Source organism: Phyllostomus discolor, chromosome 12 (assembly GCF_004126475.2).
Source record: "Phyllostomus discolor isolate MPI-MPIP mPhyDis1 chromosome 12, mPhyDis1.pri.v3, whole genome shotgun sequence".
NCBI classification, from domain to species: Eukaryota; Metazoa; Chordata; class Mammalia; order Chiroptera; family Phyllostomidae; genus Phyllostomus; species Phyllostomus discolor.
In genome coordinates, this window is record NC_040914.2 from 6,239,602 (window position 1) to 6,263,185 (window position 23,584).

The window sequence follows — 23,584 nt, forward strand, 5'->3', positions numbered from 1 at the left end:
AGGCCCTTAAAACAGACTCCTTCCAGGTTGTCATCTGTCACCCCACATGACACAAGTTCCCACCTACCACAATTGGGGAGTACCTATCACACTGCAATTGTACATAGATCTTTTGACCCCGCAATTCCACTACTAGGAATGTACCTTGAAAACAATACCAGGGATGTTGGCCAAGGTATTTGTATAAAGATATACAGCACAGTATATAGTTGGCAGTAGCAAAAAGGTGGAAATACCCTCTGGGACCAGGTAAATTCTGACACACCCACACAAGATAAATTTCAGGGGTAAAGATAAGGAAATTGATCAGTATGTGGTCATAATACAGAACTGTGCAGATGTAACTCCAAACCATGCTCCTCCCACCCTGTTCCCCAGGTTTTGCACACACATCTTTTTCCGCAGTTCAACTGCAGGGGCCATTGCCCAATGTGACAAGGGAAAAACCACACCAAAAACTGATAAAGGGAATGGAAAGAAGACTCTCACTTTTATTTCAGAAGTTTTATGTTCCAACCTTATAAAAAAGGTAGGTGGGGTAGTAAGTAGACAGGATTAATTTCCCTTGAAGTTTTTCCTCCTGCCAAACCATGTACTTCTATTAAGTGAGTCTCCCAACCAGACTGAACTTGCTTAGGCAGAATCCATGAAAAGTGCACCACCAAATCTCTGGAGGTTTCCAAGACTCCTTAGCTGCTAGCATTTTGGCTGATCCACAGCCCTGGCTCACCCTGCTCTTCTCAGGGCTGGGCCTGCAGCTGTGCCCTGGCCTGCCTGCCCTTCAGAAGAGCAAGTGCACGGGAAGTAGACACACCCTGGAATCCCAAAGTACTGTTAATTTTCCAAACTATTTTATTGAAATGTGCCAAGAGTACATGGGCAGCACAAATATGAACAGGAAAAAATAATCACTTGTACAATAATTTTTAAAAAGTGAAGGTTAATCTTGGGAGATATCAATTCCCTTCCCCTCCCCTTCCATCCTTCCAGCGTTTCCATTATGGTTAAGCCTCTAACCTAGCATTACAAAAAAAGAAAGAAAGAAAGAAAATACAGGAACTTTTGCCAAAAAAACAAAAACAAAACCAGAAAACCAGCAAAAAGGAAAGAAATGTTTTCCTGCTCAGATGGGACTCTTCCACGGCAACTAATTACGAGGCATGTTGAGCGGTGGAGAAACACAATTTCAAGGTGTACGGGTATGGACCATCTGCAAAGGAGAAGAAAGAGGCCTGGCTGAGCCCATCTCTGGAGGCTCCCCCACATAGTTCCCCTCGTTCACTGCCCAATGTGACTTAAAAACAAGCCAAATACACAAGACCTTTCTCCTTCCCTTCCTCCATTCCCATGGAGAATCCCATTCCTAGCTCTGTAGCTGGCCCAGGGCTAATATGGCTCCTGCCCTGGGTATTGGCTCAGCTCAGCCAACTTCTGCGACTGACACGGTAGAGCGTTACTGGCAGCTTCTGACACAGAGAATACCTGCTCCCTAGAGGACAAGCCCAAGCAACTCCCAGTACACAGCCAGCTGGCCCTCCCCCATGGGGACTATCAGGCTGCTCTCCTGGTAATCAGGTCCCACTTGTCTGCGTCAAGGACAATGTGGAAATCTCTGGGGCTGTATCTTGATAGCAGGAAGGACAGCTCTGGCTTGAAGGCAGCCAACCCATTAGGCCACAAGGGAGATGACTATAGGATACACAGATACTCACTTGGGTTTTTCATCTGGTAATGGTTCAGGAAGCCCAAAGTCTCCAGGGCATCACTCTTAGACTCCCACTCCAGCAGCCCAGAGGAGCTGCGTTCACCTGACCGGAAAGCAAAGGTTTCAGGCTGACCCCAGCAGAAACCAGAGAGCCACCCATCTATAACCGAAAAATGAAGGGGAAACAGAGAAGTTTACTCACTTTTGCCTGAGAATACTTTCACAGAAGATGGTCGCTTCACTCCCAGCTCATCGCAGATCTGCAGGACAAAAACAGATGCAGAAACACAAGAGTGCCACATGGCAGTATTCAAGCAGACTATGCAGTGCATGACTGAGTGCTTAAATTTTTCTGGAGAAAGTTTTTAAGCTTGTATCACACACTAAAGTATCTCCATGACCCCCCAAATTTTCCATCATCAGCTGCTATTTGAGTGTTGACACTAGGTAAATGTTTGATGAACTAAATACCAGGACCAAAGTTCAACTCTGACAGTCATACTTCCTGCCCTAGCTTCTTCTGACCTCGCCCTTAACAGGCCCCTCCCTTCAGATGTTATCTAGACACCAGGGGCCTGACAAAGGGGATGTTTTGAGATTGGACTCTGACCATCACCTAACACCCAGACAGGCAAAATCTTTCTGAGGTAAAGTATCGACATCTTAGCTTACAAAAAATGTTAAGAGCCTGGCAAACTCCACTGGTACTAGAAGTGTGGTGCTGTCCCCAGCACCCAACCCAGGGCCTGGCAGAGATCAATAGGTATTTGTTCCAAGGCTAAAATGAAAGGCCCACTCAGACAGCTGTTGTGAGGGACCAATTCCATGGCACCCACCTCAAAGAAGTTCTCCTCTGTCACCTCCAGAGGGGCATTGAAGAAGTGCAACACATTGCTAGGATGCTGGATGCGGTTCTTGGCTGCCTGCTCCGGAGTGGAGAACCGATTGTTCCTTGATTCACTGAAGTCTTTGTAACTGGACGACCCGTCTTCTAGCCCATATGATTGACCAGGCATGATGGCTGGTTGCTTAGAGACACTAGGGGGAATGGAAACCTTTGTCGGGCCTAGTGGCCCCCAAACCCTCCACTGAGGTCTCACATTCCTGCCTGAGAGAAAGTGCTGTAGGCCTTAAGGGCCACTGCACCACAGCTGAGGTGAGGCCCACACCCACCACTGCCTTCATCATCATCTCTGCCTCACTGTGTTCCAAGGCTAGGTCCTGTTGTCCAGAGAGGGCCCCATTTTCCTTCCCGTTTCTCCCCAGTCCCTCACTAACACATCCTACCCCAAGGAATTTGGACACCTACCAGACTTTCAGCTTTTGCCCAAACATGAAGTTATTGTTGAGGTGGGTAATGGCCCGATCCACAGCATATCCATCAGCCATCTCCACCATGGCAGCCCCTGGCTTGCTTTTCATGAATTTCACCTTGGGGAGAGCAACCAGTCAGCACCACTGCCCAGCTTAAAGGACCCATCTCCTGCCCCTTCTAAGTTAGTTAGAACAATTAACTCCTGCTTGTGTATCTTACTTGTGAATGGGCAATCAAGAGAAACAGAGAACCACGCTCGGCCCATGTCAAGTACACAGCCCAAGGTAGACCACAGGGGAACGTGACCTGTAAGTGGGTCACTTAGCCAAACACAAGAAAAAACAATAGGCACGGGGGGGGGGGGGGGGGGAGAAAAAAAGCAAGCAGTCCCCAGTCGGTGTGGCTCAGTAGATTGAGTGCTGGCCTGTGAACCAAAGGGCCATCAGCCTGATTCACAGTCAGGACACATGCCTGGGTTGCAGGCCAGGTCCCCAGTAGGAGGCATGTGAGAGGCCACCACACATTGATGGTTCTCTCCCTGTTCTCCCACTTTCTAAAAAACAACAAAAAAAAGCTATATTCTCATGTTGTGTTAATAGACACATTTTTCTAGATACTGGGTTGATGTAAATATTTTATTTGGGTTATAGTAAAAAACACTTGACCCCCACCAGCCCCCTGTCCCTGCCACACACACAAAAACAGTAGTGTCTGTTCTAGAAACCAGGCCATCTAGCTCGGAGCCCTGCTTCCACTAAAAGGTCCACGAACCTGGGCAAGTTCATCATATTCGGTGCCTTCATTTCCCCCACTCATTTTATTAAGGACTCTTGTGAAAATTAAGCCAAGTTACAACATGTAAAGCACTTTTAAGAAGAGTGCCTACTATAGGAAGAGCACTTAACACGTGTCAGCTATTTAAAAAAAAATTCTCACCAGAGAGTATGTTCACTGATTTTAGAAAGGAAGAGAGGGAAGCAGAGAGAGACATCAACAATGAGAGAAACGTTGATTGACCACTTCCCACATGCATCGTGACTGAACCTGCAACCTTTCAGTGTAAGGCATGATGCTCCCACTAAGCCGGCTGGCCAGAGCTGGCTTAGCTGCTACCCTTATTAATGGGACAAGAAAAACTACAAACTCAAAAAGATTCAGATGGGTTCAACAGAAGAAACCATGTGATTTGAGTGGACAGTCACCTTTACCACAAGGCAAGGCAAAAGGCCCAATGTTGCCAGATCATCTGGGGAAAACCCACAAATAGTGATCTTTGTAACATATCAATTTTACAAATCTTAACATTTATCTAAGTATTTTTTTATGTGCTAGTCCTGGTTTTAGAACTGAAAATTTAAAAATAAGTAACAGCCATTTATGGTGAGGACTAAACAAACCCTGCCTGCAGCAGATCACCTGATTAAGTGAGTTACTCTTTCTGGATCTCCTTGTTGGCTACGTCCCCCTCTTTGCTGACTGACAAGCCATGAGGTTCAAGGCTTCCCTGGGGCCTGCCAGGTTTATAAGTAAAGCAGTGGACCTACCAGAAACTCACCTTCTCCACATTGCCGTACAAGCAGAACACATTGAAGACTCTGTCACAGTTCATCTTAGATTGATCCAAGCCATAGACCATGAGCACAGGGCTGTCGGCGTGGGGGCCATACTCGGGTGGTGGGGGAGGGGGTGGGGGGTGCCCATATTGGGGGCCGTAGCGACTTGGGCCCCGGCGGTGACCCCCCACAGGTGGGCCCATCCTTCTCCCTTCGTAGTGAGGTGGGGGGGGCCCGTAGCCCTCATCATGGTAATGGCTGTGGTACCCACCATGGGGCCCTCCTGGGGGGTGGGAAGGAAAGAGAGGGAGGGCGGGTGAGAATTTGCGTGGCGGGCGGCGGGCAGGGGCACATGAGCCACGGGAGTCCACGGAGGGGAACCCCCTGCCCTCACCATATTCTGCGGGGTGATCTCCCAGGAGAGGGGGCTGCCTCTGGCGTTTGTTAGGGTTGCTGCCAGGGTCACCTATGGACAGAGAAAGCAGTTAGAGCCTAGCTTAGTAAGAGAGGTGGTTCTTTCCCTCCTGACTAAGAGGCTAAGCTCCAAGTCCCTTGGCTCCTGCAAGCCTGGTTGCAAACCCTCTCTATCTCATGAGGACTTGCTGGGGCCTCCCTTCTGTGGCCTGGCCCAAAGTGGGCATGAAGCCCAAGGCTGGAACCCACTTTACCTCCTCTGCCAGTACCAACTGGGCTGCTTCCCTTTCTTATGGAGGATAAGGCAAGGTTCTGGGCACTCTTGTCACCTTCCTTGGCCCTGGTGGGAAGTCCAGCTCTTGGGCCCTCTGGGGAACGTCAAGCTGCTATGGAAGGTCATAGGTTCTACGAGCCAAGAACAGTTTTCTAAAAGAACTCCCAGTGAAGGGAGAGGAGATTAAGGACAGGAAAATAATCCAGGAAGAGCAGAAAGACATCAACTGGCTCCCAAAGTCCCCAGGTTCTATCTAGGAGCTCTAGATCCTACTTCCTAGGTCCCTTCTTTCTCAGTCCCAGTCCCAGTCCCCCTCCCACCCAGAAACGTCCAACTCAAACAGGGACTAGAGAAAAGGACAAGCAGGGCAAAGTCAGAAATCAGTTCATGTGAGCAATCATGTACAAGGCATCAACATTCTCAGACCCCGACAATGGCGCAGATCCACCCCGACCCCAACTGCAGTTCATAACTGCTACCATTAATTTAGCGCTCGAGTGGCAAACACTGTGCTAAGGCGCTTTACAGACATCATGGCTTCTAAAATTCCTCACAACAACCCTATGAGGTAGGTTCTACTTTAGCCCCATTTTACAGATCAGGAAACTGAGCAGTTAACTTTTAACTGAGCAATTAAGAGACATTTTAGCCCAAGGTCACAAAACAAGTTAGTGGCTGAGCCGGGATTTGAACCCAGGTCTGGCTGGCTCCAAAACCCAGGACTCAAGACCACTGCCCTTTCCTGCCACCCGACCTGTGTTTCGTTTTCAACAATCAGTCATTACAAAGATGGAAAAGGGCTACTTACAGCAGAAGTACAGAGTACAATGTCCATTTGTCACAAAAAACAAATCTGTATTTTCTCTTACCATTGGACGCTTCAACAGTGAGTTAGCACAGTTCTGAAAGATGGCGTCCCATCAAACATACACTGCGACCCTGCATCACATGGTTTTACAGTCATAAATACAAGTTACAGTACACATCCGCTACAATTTTTTTTAAGAATTGTTTTTAACAGTCAATGTTTTGATTAAATCAAAAATGGCTCACAGATGTTCTGTCCTCAGAAGATATCAGAAAAGTGGAAAATAAAGGTGTATGAACTGGGTAGTGTCCCTCCATGTTGTCATCTCCTCACATTGTGTGCTGCAGTGCGGTGCTTCTGGCTGTGTAGCGCTCCATGTTATGAAGTGTGCCAGTGGCCCCACTATGCCCGAGCTTTTGGCCTTGGGAGAGCGCCCGGTTACCCACCAGCAGGTAACTGTGTACCTCTGAGCTGTTTGTCTGGTTTAGGTCTGTTTTGGTTTTTGAATTTTTGGTTGTGGCTTATTTTTTTTTTTTTTTGGTTTCTTATCTCCAGTTGGTGCAGATTATGTTGGCAGCTGTTGACTGCAGAAAAAATAAAAATATCAAAGCAAACAAAAAAGGCCCTCCCCAAACCAAAGGACTTAAAAAAAACAAAACAAAACCCATATGGCGAGGAATGGAGAGGATCCTATTGTCTTGGAGGCCCATGGAATCTACTTCAGTCTGTGAAACGGTTTCCGCAAAGAGCGCCGCTGGCTGGCTGAGAGTTCTGTTCTCTGTGTTTCCTACTTCTGTGTACATTCTCGGGTTCAAGTTTGCTTGGATTTTGACCTTGTTTTTAATGTTTAATAAAAAAGCAGTGTCTGCTGCCATGTTGCGTCTCTTTCTTTGTCTCTGTCTGCCTCTGTGCTTGTAGCTGTTCCTTGGAGCGCGGTGTGGTGTTCTTGATGTAATGAGCTCAAGTCTGCAGCTGTTTCTGGGGACGTGGTGGAGGCTGCATGTTCTGTTCTCTCCAGGAAGAGCTAGTGGTTTCTACCCTGTGTGTTGGTGAGCAATGTGCAGAGGCAGAGCCGCTGAAGTATGGTTCCCGAGGGGGGTGGCGAAGCACCGCCCTCACTCCAGGTTACCTCATCAGCTCTCGTTTTTGACCCCCAGCCTCGGGGCAGCCAAAACTGAGAGGCATCAAAACCAATGCACAGCCAGCCCCTGCCACTAGCCCCTGCTGGTCTGCACATCTTCTATTTATGTTCCTTGGAGAAGAAATGGTTGGTTGCCATGTTTCTGTTAGCAGTCATGTAATGCCATTGCCCGCTCTGGTACATTCACTTGGTCACCAATTTGCCTCTGACCTCTGGAGGGAGAAGCCGGGCCCACAGCACCCACTGTGAGGGTCCTTGGGAAGCATCTAGCCCACCCCACCCACTGCTGCCCAGCTTCAAGGACGAAGACAGGACTGGCTAGAAATGGGGTCCTCTGGCCTCCCAGAGCCTGTAAGATGCCAGCAACCAGCCTCCTCCCTCAGCCCGTGGCCTAGTCCAGTGTATTAGACCAAGACAGACACAGAGCTGGACGGTCTTGCCGAGGCGTTACTGCTGCTTTTCAAAGGCAATCCTCCACCTCTCCCTCCCATCCAAGGCAAACCATTCTTGACAGATTCTAGGAAGAGGGTTGTCCGTTTGGGCCCCCTGCAGGAAGTTGAGTCCCCTCTACAAGTGAGATAAGGCATATCAACCCTGTTCCAATCCAGGGTTTCACTGCTTAACAAGGTCAACTTGCTGCGACTCTGATGCAAGGGCCTGGGAGCCTTCATCACCCCCCCAAGCTGCCCCCTCCCCAACCCCCCACCCCAAGCAAACCCTTTCAATAGTGGAGAGCATTCCCAGCCCAGTGAGAATGGACTGGGCCAAAGTAGGATCACAGAAGGGAAGCAGAATTCATTTGGGAGCTGCTACTGGTTTATAAGCCATTGTCACACCCAGTGCTCAATGAAGCCCTACTACCCGCCCCAATCCAAACCCCTACCTTGATTCTGTACCCTCAGCTGCACCAAGGGCCCCAAACAGCAGCTGGAACCCAAGGGCTGACTCACCCTCTCCCACTAAAGTGTTTTCTCTTAAGAACTGATCCAAGGCCCTCCCATGTCCACAGGGAGCCCAATGGCATTACATAACCTTGAGCCCGGGTCTATGAAGTGCACTAGTCAAGTGAAGACAAGGCGGGTGTGTTTAGAACAAAGTGGCCTGGCCATCAGGATTACCTTGTCCACTGAGGTTGGGGTTTGTGTAGTCCCAAGTATCCTGATCATTCTTGAATACATTCAAACGTGTAGGCTATAGGGACAAGAAAAAGTTTAAGATCAGCCAGGCCCCAGCTCAGCTGGCAACTGCCAAAGGGGCAGTCAATTCCCAGACCTACCTTCGCATATTCAATCTTCAGAGTGCAACAGCCGGAGTAGATATCAGCCCCATTGAGTGAGGCCTTGGCCCGCTGGGCACTTTGCACAGAGTCAAACTTAAGTAAAGTTAAGGAAAGCCCCATCACAGAACCTCTTTGGAGAGGTCTTCAAGGTGTCCCAGAAATGGAGGAAGACAAGATAGCACCCAAAGACTGTGTTACAAGCGTCTTGGGGTCTATTCACTGCCATAGCCACCAGCTACTCACATGGAGATGGGCTGGAGTACTACCTGGGTGAACAACCACTGGCCAGAGTTCCTTTATGATCTGCAGTCCCACCCCACCAGCCAAGAGGTGGTAGCAACCTCTTTGCCACCACTCCAGCAGGCCAAGCCACCTCTCTTGTGCTTTTACTAAGCCTGACAATCTCTACAAAATGTCAACTAGATTATGACCCTGTTCTGATAGTCCATCAGTGGCTTCCCACTGCACACTGACCCAAGCTTCACTACTGTTATGGATGCCCTATTAACTTCTTCAAACGTCCATAGCTTACCTCCCTCCCCATACCTGCTATTCTTCAATCATCAGGTCATTTGCTTTCTCCAATACTAAGCTCCTGCCCACCTGAGGATCTTTGCAGAAACTGGTTCTTCCACCTTGAATACCAGTTCCTACCTCCTCATGGGAATTAAATACCACCTCATCAGAGACCTTCCCAGATCCTCTTATATCTCACAGCACACTTTACATTCTGCACTTTTATATTACACATCTGACTATTTGTTTATTGATGGCCCCTCCCATCAGACGTGGGCTTTATAAAGACATCTGGCACATGGCAGGCATTCAATAGATACATGCTAATTAAAAAGGATGGCAGCCTGCCCAGTTCTGAGCAACCATCCCAAGGAACACCTGTTTCCTAGCAAAAGGATATTCCACCATGGCCTGGACTCCATTCTTCCGGAAAATGACAATTCTCTGGACAGGGCCACAAGGGTTACAGATAGTGTAAAGAACATCCTGTAAAGGCAAAGACAGGCAAAATGAAGGGGCACTGGCAGGTCAGTGTAGCTTGGTGGAGGAGACAGAGAAAGGGAAGAGAGGAGATCTCACAGAGAAGCCTGAAGGGATGTCTGCTGGCACGCACCGTGGTAATGGAATAGATGGGGTTCAGGATGGTAAATAGAAGCACACTGTTGACACTCCGGGAGTCATCCGAGTCTCCAGGGCGTGAGATCTTCTGGCTGGTAGAATAATTAACAAAAGCTGGGTGACCAGCAATGTAGATTTGGTTGTCGGCTGCATAGTTCACAGCGTTGCAAGCCCCCAACACATCTTCAAACTCCACCAATGCTTGTCTCTTTTTAGGCATCACCACCACATAGCTGGCAAAGAAAATACAGGTTTTAACTCTCTCAGGAGCATGGAGACAAGAAGGGAAAAATGACAAGATCAGTGGGAGAATAGCCTTCCATTTCCTATGAACTGACTCCTCCCTGGCCTTGGAACTCCTGTGTACTCATGTCATGGTTTTCTGATCTGAACGCCCCTTGTCATAAATGGCAGGACAGGCAAAAGAGGTGTAGCTCTGGCATTACCTCCTCTGGAAACTTTCTTCCTGACCCCTTTCCACATGACTCAGTCAAATGCCTTCCATAGACTCCTGAGTTTCCCCTATCACAGTGCAGATCACTCTGTGTGGGCAACTGTCTGGGAGAAGTCCAGTTTTTTTTTAATTTAAGATTTTATTTATTTTCAGAGAGGGGAAGGAAGGGAGGGAGGGAGGGAGAGAAATCAAAGTGTGATTGCCTCTCACCACCCCCCGCCCCCCCACAACTGGGGACCTGGCCCATAAACCAGGCATGTGCCCCGACTGGGAATCAAACGTGCAACCCTTTGTTTCGCAGGCCAGTGCTCAATCCACAGCAGCCAGGGCCAGGACAGTTTTACTCATTGCTCTTTTCCCAGCACCTAGCATGCACCACATTCTCAGTAAATAATTGCTTAATATGAGAATGTTGCTTAGAAGGTACAAAGTAGAGAAAGAAAGCAAAAGGCCACAGAAATTGCTGGAACTTGACAACGGTCAACCCCAAGAGCAGAGGAACCCCAAAACTTAATCAAAGGATCCTAAACCAAACTGGCCAAGCACCTGCCAACCAGAAGAAACTGGTGACACATAGGACACCAAAAAGTTGACTTCTCTGCACACCCAACCTATGGCTTCTGAGTAGAGTACCTGATGGGTCCAAACTCTTGCAAGGCCTCCACAAGGTCAGCTTCCACCACACCATCAATCAGGCCCCTGATGTGGACAACTGGGGAGGCAGGGGTTTTGTGTGGGTCATCGTAGTTCTCCTGAGAAAGGAAGCAAAAATAAGATTTTATTTCTTACTGTACAAGATGGTGGCCCACTGACCCCTGTGTTATTGGGGACCCAGTCAGGTAAGACAGTTGAGTGTCACCCAGGAAAGACACACAAGTCAGACCAGGGATAGCAACTTAAGCCAACCACCTCAAAGGGATTCTGAGCCAGCAGGTGGCTCCTTGTGTAATGTCTCTTGCTGTAGCTTCTGAGAAAGGAAAAACAGAGGACTAAGCAGATTGCTTATCTTACATTCCTCTCAGAACCTGCCTCTTCCCAGTGGTCAAAGAAATGTGGGAAAGGAGGAGCTTGGAAGTGGACAGCCCCATCAAGAAGGACCCACACAATTCTCTTGCAGTCTGAATCGGGCAATCTGTCTGCATCCATCCCAACTTCTTCACCCAATCGCCATTAGAGCAAGCTAGGACCATCACCCAGACAAGCGTTACTGTTCTCCATCACTCATCCCCAGATTCAGACAGGATGAAACAGCAGTCAGGCCAGTCTTGAATACTTTTAGTTAGTTTTTAATCACTTTCCTACCAAAATCTGTGTTGGGAAACACTACCTAAGCCAAACTACACAAGAGGAGGGAGTTCTTTAAGAAAGAAGAGAAAATTCGACCCATGCCACTAAAACAAGACAGCTTCTTTCTCAGGGGAAGTATCCTCCCACTATGAAGCCTTTGGGAATCAGGGCACAAGTTAAATTTCCCCACCTCTTGTGAACTCTGGGCCTAGACTGCTGTCTGAAAACCACCAAAGCACATAATTGTGCTTTATTTCAGAAATAAACTACACAAACAGGAGGCACACACATGCCAGATGGGTACCAGGTTCAGCGCTTTGGAGTTCTACAGCTGAGTTCTGATCCCATCCCCGCCCCTCACTAGCTATAGGACCTAAACTAATTTACCTCATACCCGAAGTCAGAAATCGTAGTACTATCCCCTATCCCATAAAAAAACTGTTGAAAATGCAATTAAGGTATTTTTAAAATGTTCCTAAACCATAGTATACATCACAGCTAACCCCTGGAAAACCTTGCAAATGGCTGAGCGGGAGAGGACTTTCTCAACTTGGAGGGAATGGGCTCCAAGCCAGAAGGAACCACTGGTGGTCTCTGCAGAGGAAACTAACGAGGCTGAACGCCTTCCAAAATGACCACTCACAGGGAACAGTTTGGTTCCTCAAATCCCCTGCACCCAGTTAAGCCCCGGATATTATAAGCAAAACTGTGATAACTCCAAAGCTTGGCTCAACTCCCAAACGCCTAGAAGACCTTTTACAAGCCTTTCTTCCGGTTTTCAATGCTCACAAAATAGGGGACCCAATCTGTATTATCCTGAAATACATCGATTTCCGTCTCGAGATAAACCATGGCGCTATAAAAATTTAAAAGCGTTCCAACAGAATTCCTCTCAAACGCGGAAAGGCCACCGCCCACCCGTTCCCGCTCACGCGGTGCGCCCCCAACCGCCCACGAGGCCGAAGCGGGAAAAGTGCGCCTGCGCATGGGGCCAAAGAAGAAAACGAGAAAAATCGTCCCAGTCGCAAGCGCGCCCCCGCCCCCACCAGCCCGCGGCGCCTGCGCACTGCATCACCCGCAGCGCGAGCTCTCGGCTCTGAATAGCTCCCACACGCAAGCGCCTGTCCTCGAGCAAACCCCACCGTTTGCCCAACGCTTGCCCCTCCCCCACCCCCTCAACGGCGCGAGTGCAGGGGCGCCTGCGCAGAGACCCCCCGCCTCAAAGAAATATCCTCAGGGTGGGAAATTTTTCCTCACTTCTAAGCCACACCGGGACCTAGAGCCCAGGCCTCACCCCGCCGCCGCCGCCCGCCGCCCCGGCTCCTCCACCACCGCCGCCACCGCCTCCGTGCTGGTCGCCGGCGTTGTCAGTCTTGAGCCGCTTCGGGGCTCGGCCGCCCTCACTGCCGCCGCCGTAGTAGCGGCCACCGCCGCCTCCGCCGCCCGCCGCCGCCATCTTCACCATCGCTCCAGACCGCCTCCGCTGCTCCTCCGGCTGCTGCCTCTGCTCCAGCCGCCGACGCCGCTTCTCCGCCCGGGGCAGCAGCCTCCGCGACATGGCGGTGCAGAACCCGCCTCCCCCCGCCTCTCATTGGGGGAGGGACACGCCCGTCACCCGCCGTCCCCACCCGATAGGGGGAGCCACTGGTCCCGCCGCGGGGGGAGGAAGGCTCTGCATGACTTGAGCCTCTATTGGATAAAGCCCATTCCGTTTGCGAGGAGTGCCCGCCCTCGTTTGTTTGCGACACTCGTTATAGGCGAGCGCTTTCTGCCAGTCATTTTACCGACCCTGCTGCCTTAAAATAAACTCCAATTTGATAGGTCGGAGTTCTAGAACCGGGCTCTCCACGCTTCTGAAGAGCCCCGCCTCCTTCCCACTTTCATTGGCTTTTTGGCTAATCCATTAAACCAAAAGCCCTTAGTCTTCCAACTACAAAGATTACCTTCCCGCACCACTCGGCAAGAAGGCAAGGAAGCCCCTCCCTCTTGCCTCTTTCCATTGGTTACATCAGATGCCTGTCATCAGCATCTCCCACACGAGGCTGCAGGACCACTGGTGGTCTCCGATTGGGTGAAAAAGGGTGAGTCCAACCAGCAGGCGCTCTTTGGCTCAGTCTCGGAAATGATCGGAGACGAGAACACATGCGCGAGTATGCTTTCAGGCGCCACCGGAGGCAGGGCAACACTGAAGCAGCGAAGGCCTTTAGTACTTAAGAGTATTCACTGAATAACGTGTGCCGCTCCGGAAGACTAGACCAGAGAGAGGGACAACTGCCAGTGCAGCTCTGTCCCCATCTGCATAGCCAATTCCTCTCCATCTTAAGCCTTCACAGTGCCAGAGGATCTTTTTAAACCGAATTTGTCCCGTTACATAGCAGGAAAAGCTTTAGAACCCTGTCCAGCTCGCTGGCGTCATTTCACCACTCCACCTCTAAATTCAGCCACAGTAACTCCTTTAACTTTGCCCAAGAGGGAGTCATATGCCGCGCACCTCTCTATCTTTGCCAGAGCTAAGAAATGATTCCTTCTGTCCGTGCGGTCCCAGTTAACTCGGAAAAGACTTCCTCGACCCTACCAGCCCCGACCCCCGGGCCTCCCCCCACGATAGCCCCTGATCACTCCGGCCATTGGTTTTCACGGAACAGCCATGACCTCTCTTAGGTCTTCCCAGTCCGGTGACTGTCTCTTCCCTTAGCGTGGAAGTCGTTTATGGGCTAGGGAGCGGTGGTCCCTGCCTCGGGGCTGGTCCGTGTACCAGGCACACAGTACAGTACACGACACAGTACTAGCGCTTTGCCAAAGGGAGTCGTTACGGTATTCTAAGCGGGACTTCCTTTCTCCATAGAAAGCGCTTCCTCAGAGTCAAGGATCCAACGACACCCACCAACCGGAACATGGGGGCAGGGCGGGCGTCTGACCCGGGATCCAGTCCTAAAGGTTCTAAAATGTTAGGAGGTTGCCTGCTGGGGGAAGTGGGGCACTGCATTTAGAAAACGATGTTAGATTTGTGGGAAATGCGAGGGATGTCCCCCAAATACGCTCCGAACCTTTCCATCCAGGTGAAAGGGGTTCCCGAAATGGAGGTCCTTGTGGAAACTAAGTTTGAAATGGGGTCAGTGACACTTAACAACAAGGCCTGGTGCGCCCGCCGATTTGAGGAGATAATACATTTGGGAGTGAGCTGATGAGGACCTAAACCAGCTACCAGTGACTCTGGGATGATCCAAAACGGAACGGAGATGAGGGCTACGCAGCGTGATTCGGGCGTCGGGATCGAGGCGGGGCTGGTCCCACACAAGGGCGGGGTCGCGAGGTACCTACGTCAGAGGAATGCGGTGGGGGGGAGGGGGAGAGAGGGGCCCCTCCCCTCCCCGCCCCCGAGCCCGGCCCGAATGCCCCTGGCGCCGGCGCGGGAGAACGGGACGCGTTGGAACCGTCCTCTGCGCGGTACTTCCCGGCCGCTGGCCTGGCCGTGCAATTCCACGGCGGGCAAACGAGCGGCTGCGGTATTTGTATCACCGTGCTGCTGGCCTCCACCCTTCCCACCTTTGCGCTCCGGCAACGACAACTGGAGGCGGGTGGCACCTCCCACCCGTCCCCCCGCACCCCTCCCCAGCCCCTCGCCCCTAACCCCTACCAGCTCGGCGGCGAGCCTGGCCGGCCGTTCGGAATCGAAAAGAGAGCAGACACTGGGAAGTTTTGGAGAGGGAGGGACGGGCCTTAAAGGGACCACGACCTTTTTTCAACCTGGAAAAAAATGGCGGGGGCGTCAGGAGGGGGCCAGACCGAGAGTTGCTCCGCGGTTGAGTGGAAGCAATAACGTACAAAAACAATGGGAAGACCGCAGGGCCTCTGCGTTCCGGCTCCGCGTCCCTTTTCTCCAAGCACCCCCAACCCCTTAAGCCCCCTGCCCCTTGCCCTCAGGAAAGGCGCGCAGCTGTCTGGAAATCATGCCTCATTCCTCCTAGTCAGTCAAATGTACTGTAGGTTGAAGTAAATGCTGGGGTGCACATCGTACAAATGGGGAAATGGGCTCAAAGGACACAAGCGACTAGGCCAGAATCACTTACAGCTCGTAAGTGACATACAAGGATTTGTCTGCTGCAAAAGGCGCGAAACCAGTGTGCCGCAGTGCCTGTTATGGTTGTGGGGGCTGCAATATGCAATGGAAGTTAAGGGCACAGGCCTTGGGGCCAGAGTGCCCGCAGAGGCCACACTTAGTAGTTCTGTGGCCCTTGTAAAAGTGATTTAACCCATTGTTGGGCCTGCGTTTCCTCATCCAATAAAAGGAAGGTGATAGCACCTGCCTCGAAGGATGGTCTTGAGGAGTGTTGAGAAGTCTGGAAGCAGAGAGGAAATCAGAAGTTTACCCCCATTTCACCGATTAGGTGAAACAGGCCCAGAGAGGGTAAAGACCAATTGCAAAATCACCACAGCTAGGCAGCTTCTGAAAGCAAGTAGATTGCCTCAACACCCCCAAGGCATAATCTGACCCTTGCAGACCCATCTAAATCCAACCCTTTCCACTTTCCTGGGCATGGCCCAAACGCCCAAAGGTTGTTCCTGGATTTGTACTGGCTGTTACAACTCTCCCAGATCTTTGCTCCTCATCTGATACACCTCCTGACCACCCCATAATTTTGGCTTCCTGCTTATCTCTCTGCTCTAATTGCCATGTGCAAATATCTATTTATTTGTTAAATCTCTCTCTCCTCACTAGAATCTGGGCTTTGGGGAGCCAGAAGTGGGTGTGTTTTAATCCTCCTAAGGACCTACCTTGGGGTCATTCAGCCTTTCAACAGGCGTTCTATTGAGCCAACACTATTCATGGTGATCAAGATACAAAACCTTCCTCTGGGCATTACATTCTAGAGTAATAGGTAGACAATACATAAGATAAGTAAAACATTGTATCAGCTGGTGATAACTGCTATGAAGAAAATAAAAGGGGGAAGGAGGAGGACTGTATGGGGAAGTTGGCTAAGCCCAAAAGGGTATTAGGGGAAACCTCACTGAGAAAGTGACATTTTAGTAAAAACCTGCAGGGGAGGAGAGGGGGAAGTCATGTTGATACTAGGAGAAGAGGCTCCAAGCAGAGGGTAGAGCCAGTGCAAAGGCCCTGAGGTGGAAGTGTGCCTGGTGTGTTCCAGGAATTGCTAGAGGCCTTTGTAGCTGGAGTAGAGTTAGTGAGGGGTATGTGGTAGGCCACGCTGTCAGAAAAATGGGGGAAGGGGTAATCTGTGAGGGGCCTCATGGGCCCTGGGAAGGGCTTAGAGGTGGAGCCACAGGAGGGTTCTGAGCAGGGGAGGGCCCTGATCTGGGTCACGTATTCACAGGAGGCCTGTGGCTGCATGAAGTGTATATGAGAAACACGGATGTCAGTGAGAGCAGAAAGACAGTAGGCCTATTCAATGGAGCGGGCTGAAGAAGGTAGTGGGGATCAGGGTGGGTCTGTGGAGGGGTTGACATGGGCAGGTTGTGGGTTTGTTTTGAAAGTGGAACCTGCAAGGCAGGCTGTTATAGTATATTCACAAAGTTGTGCAACTATCACCACTGTCTCATTCCATAACATTTTCATCAGCCTCCCCCTCCAAGAAACTCCATACACGTTAATAGTCACCTCCCTTCAACCCCCAGCAACCACTAACCTACCTTCTGTCTCTGTGGATTTGCCTGTTCTGTTCATTTCATATAAGTGGCATCATACAATATGTGTTTGACTGGCTTCTTTTACTTAGCATTGTTTTCAAGGTTCACCCACGTGATAGGATGTGCTTCATTCCTTTTTGCAGCCAAATATTCCATGTATGGATATACTGCATTTTGTTTTATCTAGTCAGCAGTTAGTAATGGTCCCTACTCCTTACTTCTCCACGATTTTTTTTTTAGCTCCCAGCTCACTGTCTCTGATGCTGCTCCTGTCCTCATTGTTGGTAATTTCTGTGTGAAGGTAGGTGATCCTCACACCATCCCGGTCTCTTGGTTCCTAGACCTTCTTTCCTCCAGTGATATTGCTGTCCCCTGTGGTCACACTTAGACCTTGTCTCAATAACCACAGGCCCATCAGAACTTAATTTCAGGCATCTTGCCCTCTACCTATCACCTGTCTTTCTAGTTCATTCCTTTCAGAAGCTCAAGTCCAAAAATCCATCGGCCCTACCATCTTTCCACAACCTCTAAGGCTCCTCGTTGTCACACAGATGAGAGGCCGTGACCAACCATTATAATCACACTTTATGCACACTCTGCACACACCACTCTCCGTCCTATTCATCTGGTGAAACCACAATCCTTGTTAAATCTAAGGCTCTACCTGTTGCACATCTGCGTCTGTGCAAGGGAATGGGGATGGAGAAAAATATTCACCCACATTAATTGGTCTTACCTTAAGCTCACGCCCACTGACTTGGAGTAGAGCCATAATGCTGCCCAGCAAATTTGCCTATTCCCCTTATTGTCTCACTCTCCCAAGTGATATATCAGACCTCGTCAAACCTCCAACAGCTCTTCCTCATCCTCACTCTCAGTCATGACCCTCTCGTTTCCTGAGAACTACAGCCACTTTCCACCTCATCTACTGTTCTCCCTCGCTTTCGCCACCCTGTCTGCCTTCCCACCGGTGACTGTTCTCATCTGCTGAGCTGCTTTTCCCCTGTGCATATTCTCATTTTTCTTTTCCCCCATTCAAGAAACTGCTCCCCTGTGGGCCAGGGGTCTCAGAGGAGAAATGTGACAAGCCCCAAAGCAGAATTAGGCCAGCTTTCTTTTTCACTCTTTTCTTTAGCCTCCCCAGGGCCCGAAGTGGAAATAGCTTCACGGTCTGTTGCACCTCAGATTGAAAACTCATATGCTCTTAGGGGCCACTGGGTAAAGCCAGCCTGTAGACGACAAGTTCTCAGTTTCATTACACAGTCGTAACGCTATTTCCCCACCATTACTGAGGTATACCTGACATAGAAGAAACCACGCATATTTCAAGAATCCAAGTTAATGAGTTTTAACTTATGAGTTTAAACCTGTGGAACCACCACCACAATTGAGATAATCACCATAAGATAATGAACGTCTTTGTTATCCCCAAGTTTCCTCCTGCCTCTTGATGAACCCTCCAGCCCTCACCCCTCCACACACACATCCCCAGACAACCGCAGATCTGATTCCTGTCATTGTGGGTTAGTTTTTATTTTCTAGAATGAATTTATATAGCATTAATTCTTGTGTCTGGCTTTTTTCATTCAATATCATTTTTTTTCAGATTCATAAATGTTGAACAAGAATTCATTCTTTTTATTTCTGGGTATTACTCCATCGCATGGAATAGTTTTAAGTCATTGCAATTTGTTTACTGAATTACCCACTGATGGATATTTGGGTTGTTTCCAGTTTTGGCAATTACAAATGAAGATGATAGGAACATTGGTGTATAAGTCTTTGTGTGGACATTTAAAAGATTTTTTTATTTATTTCTAGAGAGAGAGAAAAGGAAGGAGAAAGCGAGGGAGAGAAATATCAATGTGTGAGAGAAACATAGATTGGTTGCCTTTTGCACAGGCCCCCAACCAGGGACTGGGCCCACAACCCAGTCACGTGCCCTGATCCTGATCAGGAATCAAACTGGTGACCTTTCACTTTGCAGGACAATGCCCAACTAACTGAGCCATACTGGACAGGGCATGAGTGGCCATTTCTTTCCTCTGGCATATACTCTTGGGAGTGGAATGCCTGGCTCCTACAGCAGGTATACATTTAATATTTGTAAGAAACTGCCTGGCTGGTGTAGCTCAGTGGATTGAGCACGAGCTTTGAACCAAAGGGTCTCAGGTTCGATTCCCAATCAGGGCACATTCCTGGGTTGCAGGCCAGGTTCCCAGTAGGAGGTGATCGAGAGGCAACCACACATTGATGTTTCTCTCCCTTTTTTTCTCCTCCTCCCTTCTCTCTAAAAATGAATAAATAAAATCTTTTAAAAAATTGTAAGAAACTGCCCAGCCATTTTCCCAAATAGTTGTAACATGGTATCATTTATTTAATAATAATAATAATAAACTGGTTGAACATATAGGCTTTATTTTAATTCATTCATTCTTTTACTCAAAAAATATTTAGTAGGCACTTCTGTGTGCCAGGCCCTGTTTCAGGCACTGGGAAGTCAGCAGTGAACAAGACACAGAAAATTCCCACCCTTGGAAGCTAAGGTCTGACTTAGATCCTCTCTGCAAGCCTGAAACGGTTTGGAGGTTGGGAGCACACATTGCTCAGGAGATAGATGCCCTGGGTCCAAATCCTGGCTCTGTCATTTCTTAGCTGTGTGTCTTTGGGCAACTCCTCTGATCTGAGTCTTACTCTGTAAAAAGGGGATGCTGGCAAGGCAATCTTTACCTACTAAGGTTGTGGCTTTGTTGGCTCACAAACTGGCTCCCATACACAGAGAGCAGGGGGAGACCTAAGAAAGAGGCAGGCCACTCCAGATTGGTAAGTGGCAGGTTTTGTAAGTAAGGGAACTTCTGGAGCTTGACTTGGGCTGCTACAAGACAGGTATATCTCCCCACCCCCATGTTAGGCCCTTAACTGTAGAGGCCTGAATGGGGCTCAGTCACCTGTACCGGCCAGATGGTTTCTACAGCTCCGTTCTCTTTCAAGGCTATGTCCTTGGAACAGCTCCCACTGTGGAAACGGTGGGCAAAGTACATTTCAAGGACAGGAGAAGGAAAGAGGAGCTTCTGATTGCCCAGGTCTAGCTCAAGGGTCAACTGGCAGTCATGTCTTCTCCATGACCTCCTCCAACAGGCAGGTGAGCCACTAAGCACTAGCTAGTGTCCCTCAGGAAGCCACAGAATAAATGGTGTTGGCCCATTGTGTTTGGGTTTGCATTTCGCTAGTGGTTAGTGATGTTTAGTGTCTTTTCTTGTGCCTATTAGCCATTTGTTTATCTTCTTCTTCTTTTAAAGCTTCTTTGGAGAGATGTCTTTAAGTCCTTTGCCCATTTATAAATGGGTTGTTTGTTTTTTGGTTGCTGGGTTTTAGGAAATCTATGTGTATTTTAAACCTTATTCCTTATGATTTGCAAATATTTCCTCCCATTCTGTAGACTACTTTTTCATTCTGGTCATTATTTCCTTTGATGGATAGAAATTTTTAATTTTCATGTAGCCCAATTAGCAAGGGACACAGGCTTAATTTAGATATCAAAAATATAAAAACCACCCTGGCTGGTGTAGCTCAGTGGATTGAGCATGGGCTATGAATTAAAGGGTCGCCAGTTTGATTCCCAGTCAGGGCACATGCCTGGGTTGTGGGCCAGGTCCCCAGTGGAGGGGGGGTACCACACATTGGTACTTCTCTCCCTCTCTCCTTCCCTTCCCCCTTTCTAAAAATAAATAAATAAAATATATATTTTAAAGATTTTATTTATTTATTTTTAGAGAGGGAAGGGAGAGAGAAAGAGAGAGAGAGAGAAACATCCATGTGTGGTTGCTGGGGGCCATGGCCTGCAACCTTGGCATGTGCCCTGACTGGGAATTGAACCTGCGATGCCTGGTTCACAGCCCACATTCAATCCACTGAGCTACGCCAGCCAGGGCTAAATAAAATATTTTTAAGAATAAAAATAAGAGCCCTGGCTGGTGTAGCTCAGTGGATTGAATGTGGGCTGTGAACCAGGCATCGCAGGTTCAATTCCCAGTCAGGGCACATGCCAAGGTTGCAGGCCATTACCCCCAGCAACCTCACATGGATGTTTCTCTTTCTCGCGCGCTCTCTCTCTCTCTCCCTCCCTTCCCTCTCTAAAAATAAATAAATAAAATCTTAAAAAAATAAAAATAAAATAAAATAAAATAAAATAAGATTTCCCTTCTGACTGTCATGCCAGCAGGGTTGGAGGGGATCCCCAGGATGGAAAGGCAGGAAGGAAGAGGGTTGGAGGAGGCTGGGCCAGAACCAGGTTGGGGCCATGGAAGGGGAGAATGGGGTGGGCAGGAGGGTAAGAAGGAGGCATCCAAGATGAGGTTCAGGGATCCCGTCTAGGGACTGTGGGATTGTGAGGGCCCCTGAAATAGGACCAGAAGAAGGAGCATGCTTCTGGGAGATGCTTTGGCCAATTTGGGGCACCATGGGAATGAAAGCCCAGAGGAGGCATACAGCACAAAGCCCAGAGCCCCAGGGAGAATAAGAGGCCAAGTGACCCAAAGCCCTAATACCTGATACCCTAAATATCTGCCATTGGAGTTTCGCTTTCCCATACTTGCCACATATCCGTGCATCATCTGTACATTTAGCTACTTAATTTTTCTTTATTTTTAAGAGCTCCGTAAATATTTATTGAATAAACAGATAAATGAGTAGATGTTAACACTTGCCTACGTAATAACATATTTTTAATTTTATTTTTAAAAAATATTTTATTCATGTTTTTAGAGAGAGAGGAAGGGAGGGAGAAAGAGAGGAAGAGAAACATCAATGTGTGGTTGCCTCTCAAGCGCCCCCTACTGGGGACCTGGCCCACAACCCAGGCATGTACCCTGACTGGGAATTGAACCTGTGGGCCTTTGGTTCTCAGGCTGGCATCCAATCCACTGAGCTATGCCAGCCAGGGCTAATAACATATTTTTAAAGAAACCCATCCAGTATCTTTCAAATTCTCATTAATAATTTTCTTTAAATCAACTCTTTTTTAAATTCAACACACTTATTTAAATAGGAAATGTCACCTTTGCTGGTATGGCTCAGTAGATTGAGTGAGTGCCGGCTTACAAAGCCAAAGGTCCTTGGTTTGATTCCCAGTCAGGGCACATGGCTGGGTTGCAGGCCAGGGTCCCAGTGAGGGGTGTGTGTGGGGCAACCACACATTGATGTATCTCTCCCTCTCTTTCTCCCTCCATCCCCCGCCTCTAAAGACAAATAAATAAACTCTTTAAACAAACAAACAAACAAACAAACAGGAAATTTCATTTCACAACAGGAGGTAGATATCTGATAGGGGGAACTCAAGTGTTAAAAATTTTAGCCTTAGTTGACAGACTGAAGTGATTAATGCATGTGGAAAGCTGTGGTTCCAGGAACTGGGATGCATGGAGGTCCACAAGCAGTTCAACCTTTATGCCCCAGGTGGTCTGCAAGCAGATGAAGATGGTATCTGAGCCACTGCATTCCAGGGAGGGAACATCCATGATGCAGATAAAGAATTGATCAGTACCCCTGGCTGGTGTGGCTCAGTGGGTTGAGTACTGACCTGTGAAACAAAAGGTCGCTGGTTCGATTCCCAGTCAGGGCACATGCCTGGGTTCCTGGCTGGGTTCCCAGTTGGGGGTGTGCAAGAGGCAACCAGTTGATGTGTGTCTCACACATCGCTGTTTCTCTCCCTCCCTTTCCCTCTCTCTAAAAATAAATAAATAAAACCTTTAAAAAATACTTGATCACCAGATGAAGGAGTACTAGGAAAATCACCTCTTGGACTACAAATCATCCAACTAACCTTTATTCCAACCCTTTATCTATCCTTTTTTCTCTCAGCTTGAGATGAAACATTAAGACAGTTTTTGAGGGTACATAACCTGCTGTCTTCTCAGATTGCTGACATAAAGATTCAGTCCTTGTCTCTGCTCATTGGCTCTGCTGGTGACAGGCAGCACCACCACAGATTTTTGTGGTTTCAACAGGAAAGCAACATGCCAGGGAGGAAAGGTCAGGGGGTCTAATCTGTATGAGCACGGATACGCTGGGGGAGGGAGGAAAGGCCGCCCTGGGCGGGGAGGTCCCACCCCAGTTTTGCCCATTGCTGGGTGCCTGGGGCTGTCTACCATGGTGACGTCCCATACCTGACTTCGTTCTAACTCTGCTCGCGCCTGTCTAGCTGCCTGCTATATCAGAGTCATTTTGTATGCACGTTCAATTTATGCATTAATAATAAACCTGTTAGGCAGAAGTTTACAAGAAGGGGGTGTCCACAGTACTGGCAGAAAAAGCTCATAAGTAACTTTGATTAACCGCCTCCTGTTTTTAACAGGATAACAAGCAGTGGTCTGGAACAAGATAAAAGTCTGAGTTAACAGACCTCCACCCATACTTACGCTTAGGAGGTCAGGCCCTCCCTTGGAAGAGTGAGCACCACCTTCTCCCACCAGATTCCCTCACCCCCACCCCACAATCGTGTAAGTCCTCAGAACAAAGAGCTGGAGCACCTGTGCCTTTCTCCCCATCCAGGCTAGGCCGGTTCTCTTCCATG

At 48.9% G+C, this 23,584-nt stretch overlaps 1 protein-coding gene across 3 annotated transcripts; it reads right to left on the reverse strand.

The window, feature by feature from the left end:
• Window positions 1-829: 829 nt before the first annotated feature.
• Window positions 830-15,068, reverse strand: HNRNPL (heterogeneous nuclear ribonucleoprotein L). 3 transcript variants are annotated; one of them, XM_028530433.2, is made up of 13 exons: window positions 12,659-12,937; window positions 10,711-10,829; window positions 9,619-9,856; window positions 9,405-9,491; window positions 8,487-8,582; window positions 8,329-8,401; window positions 4,968-5,039; window positions 4,576-4,856; window positions 3,015-3,136; window positions 2,542-2,743; window positions 1,908-1,965; window positions 1,713-1,808; window positions 830-1,210 (listed from the first exon to the last, which is right to left on the reverse strand). In XM_028530433.2, exons 1-13 carry the CDS (start codon window positions 12,920-12,922, stop codon window positions 1,152-1,154), a joined length of 1,767 nt encoding a protein of 588 aa, XP_028386234.1. In that variant the 5' UTR covers window positions 12,923-12,937; the 3' UTR covers window positions 830-1,151. The 3 variants fall into 3 exon arrangements, with proteins under 3 accessions (XP_028386234.1, XP_035869029.1, XP_035869028.1); XM_036013136.1 differs by lacking the exon at window positions 12,659-12,937 and adding an exon at window positions 15,002-15,068 and having other exon boundaries at window positions 4,576-5,039; XM_036013135.1 differs by having other exon boundaries at window positions 4,576-5,039; window positions 8,487-8,583; window positions 9,406-9,491.
• Window positions 15,069-23,584: the final 8,516 nt, after the last annotated feature.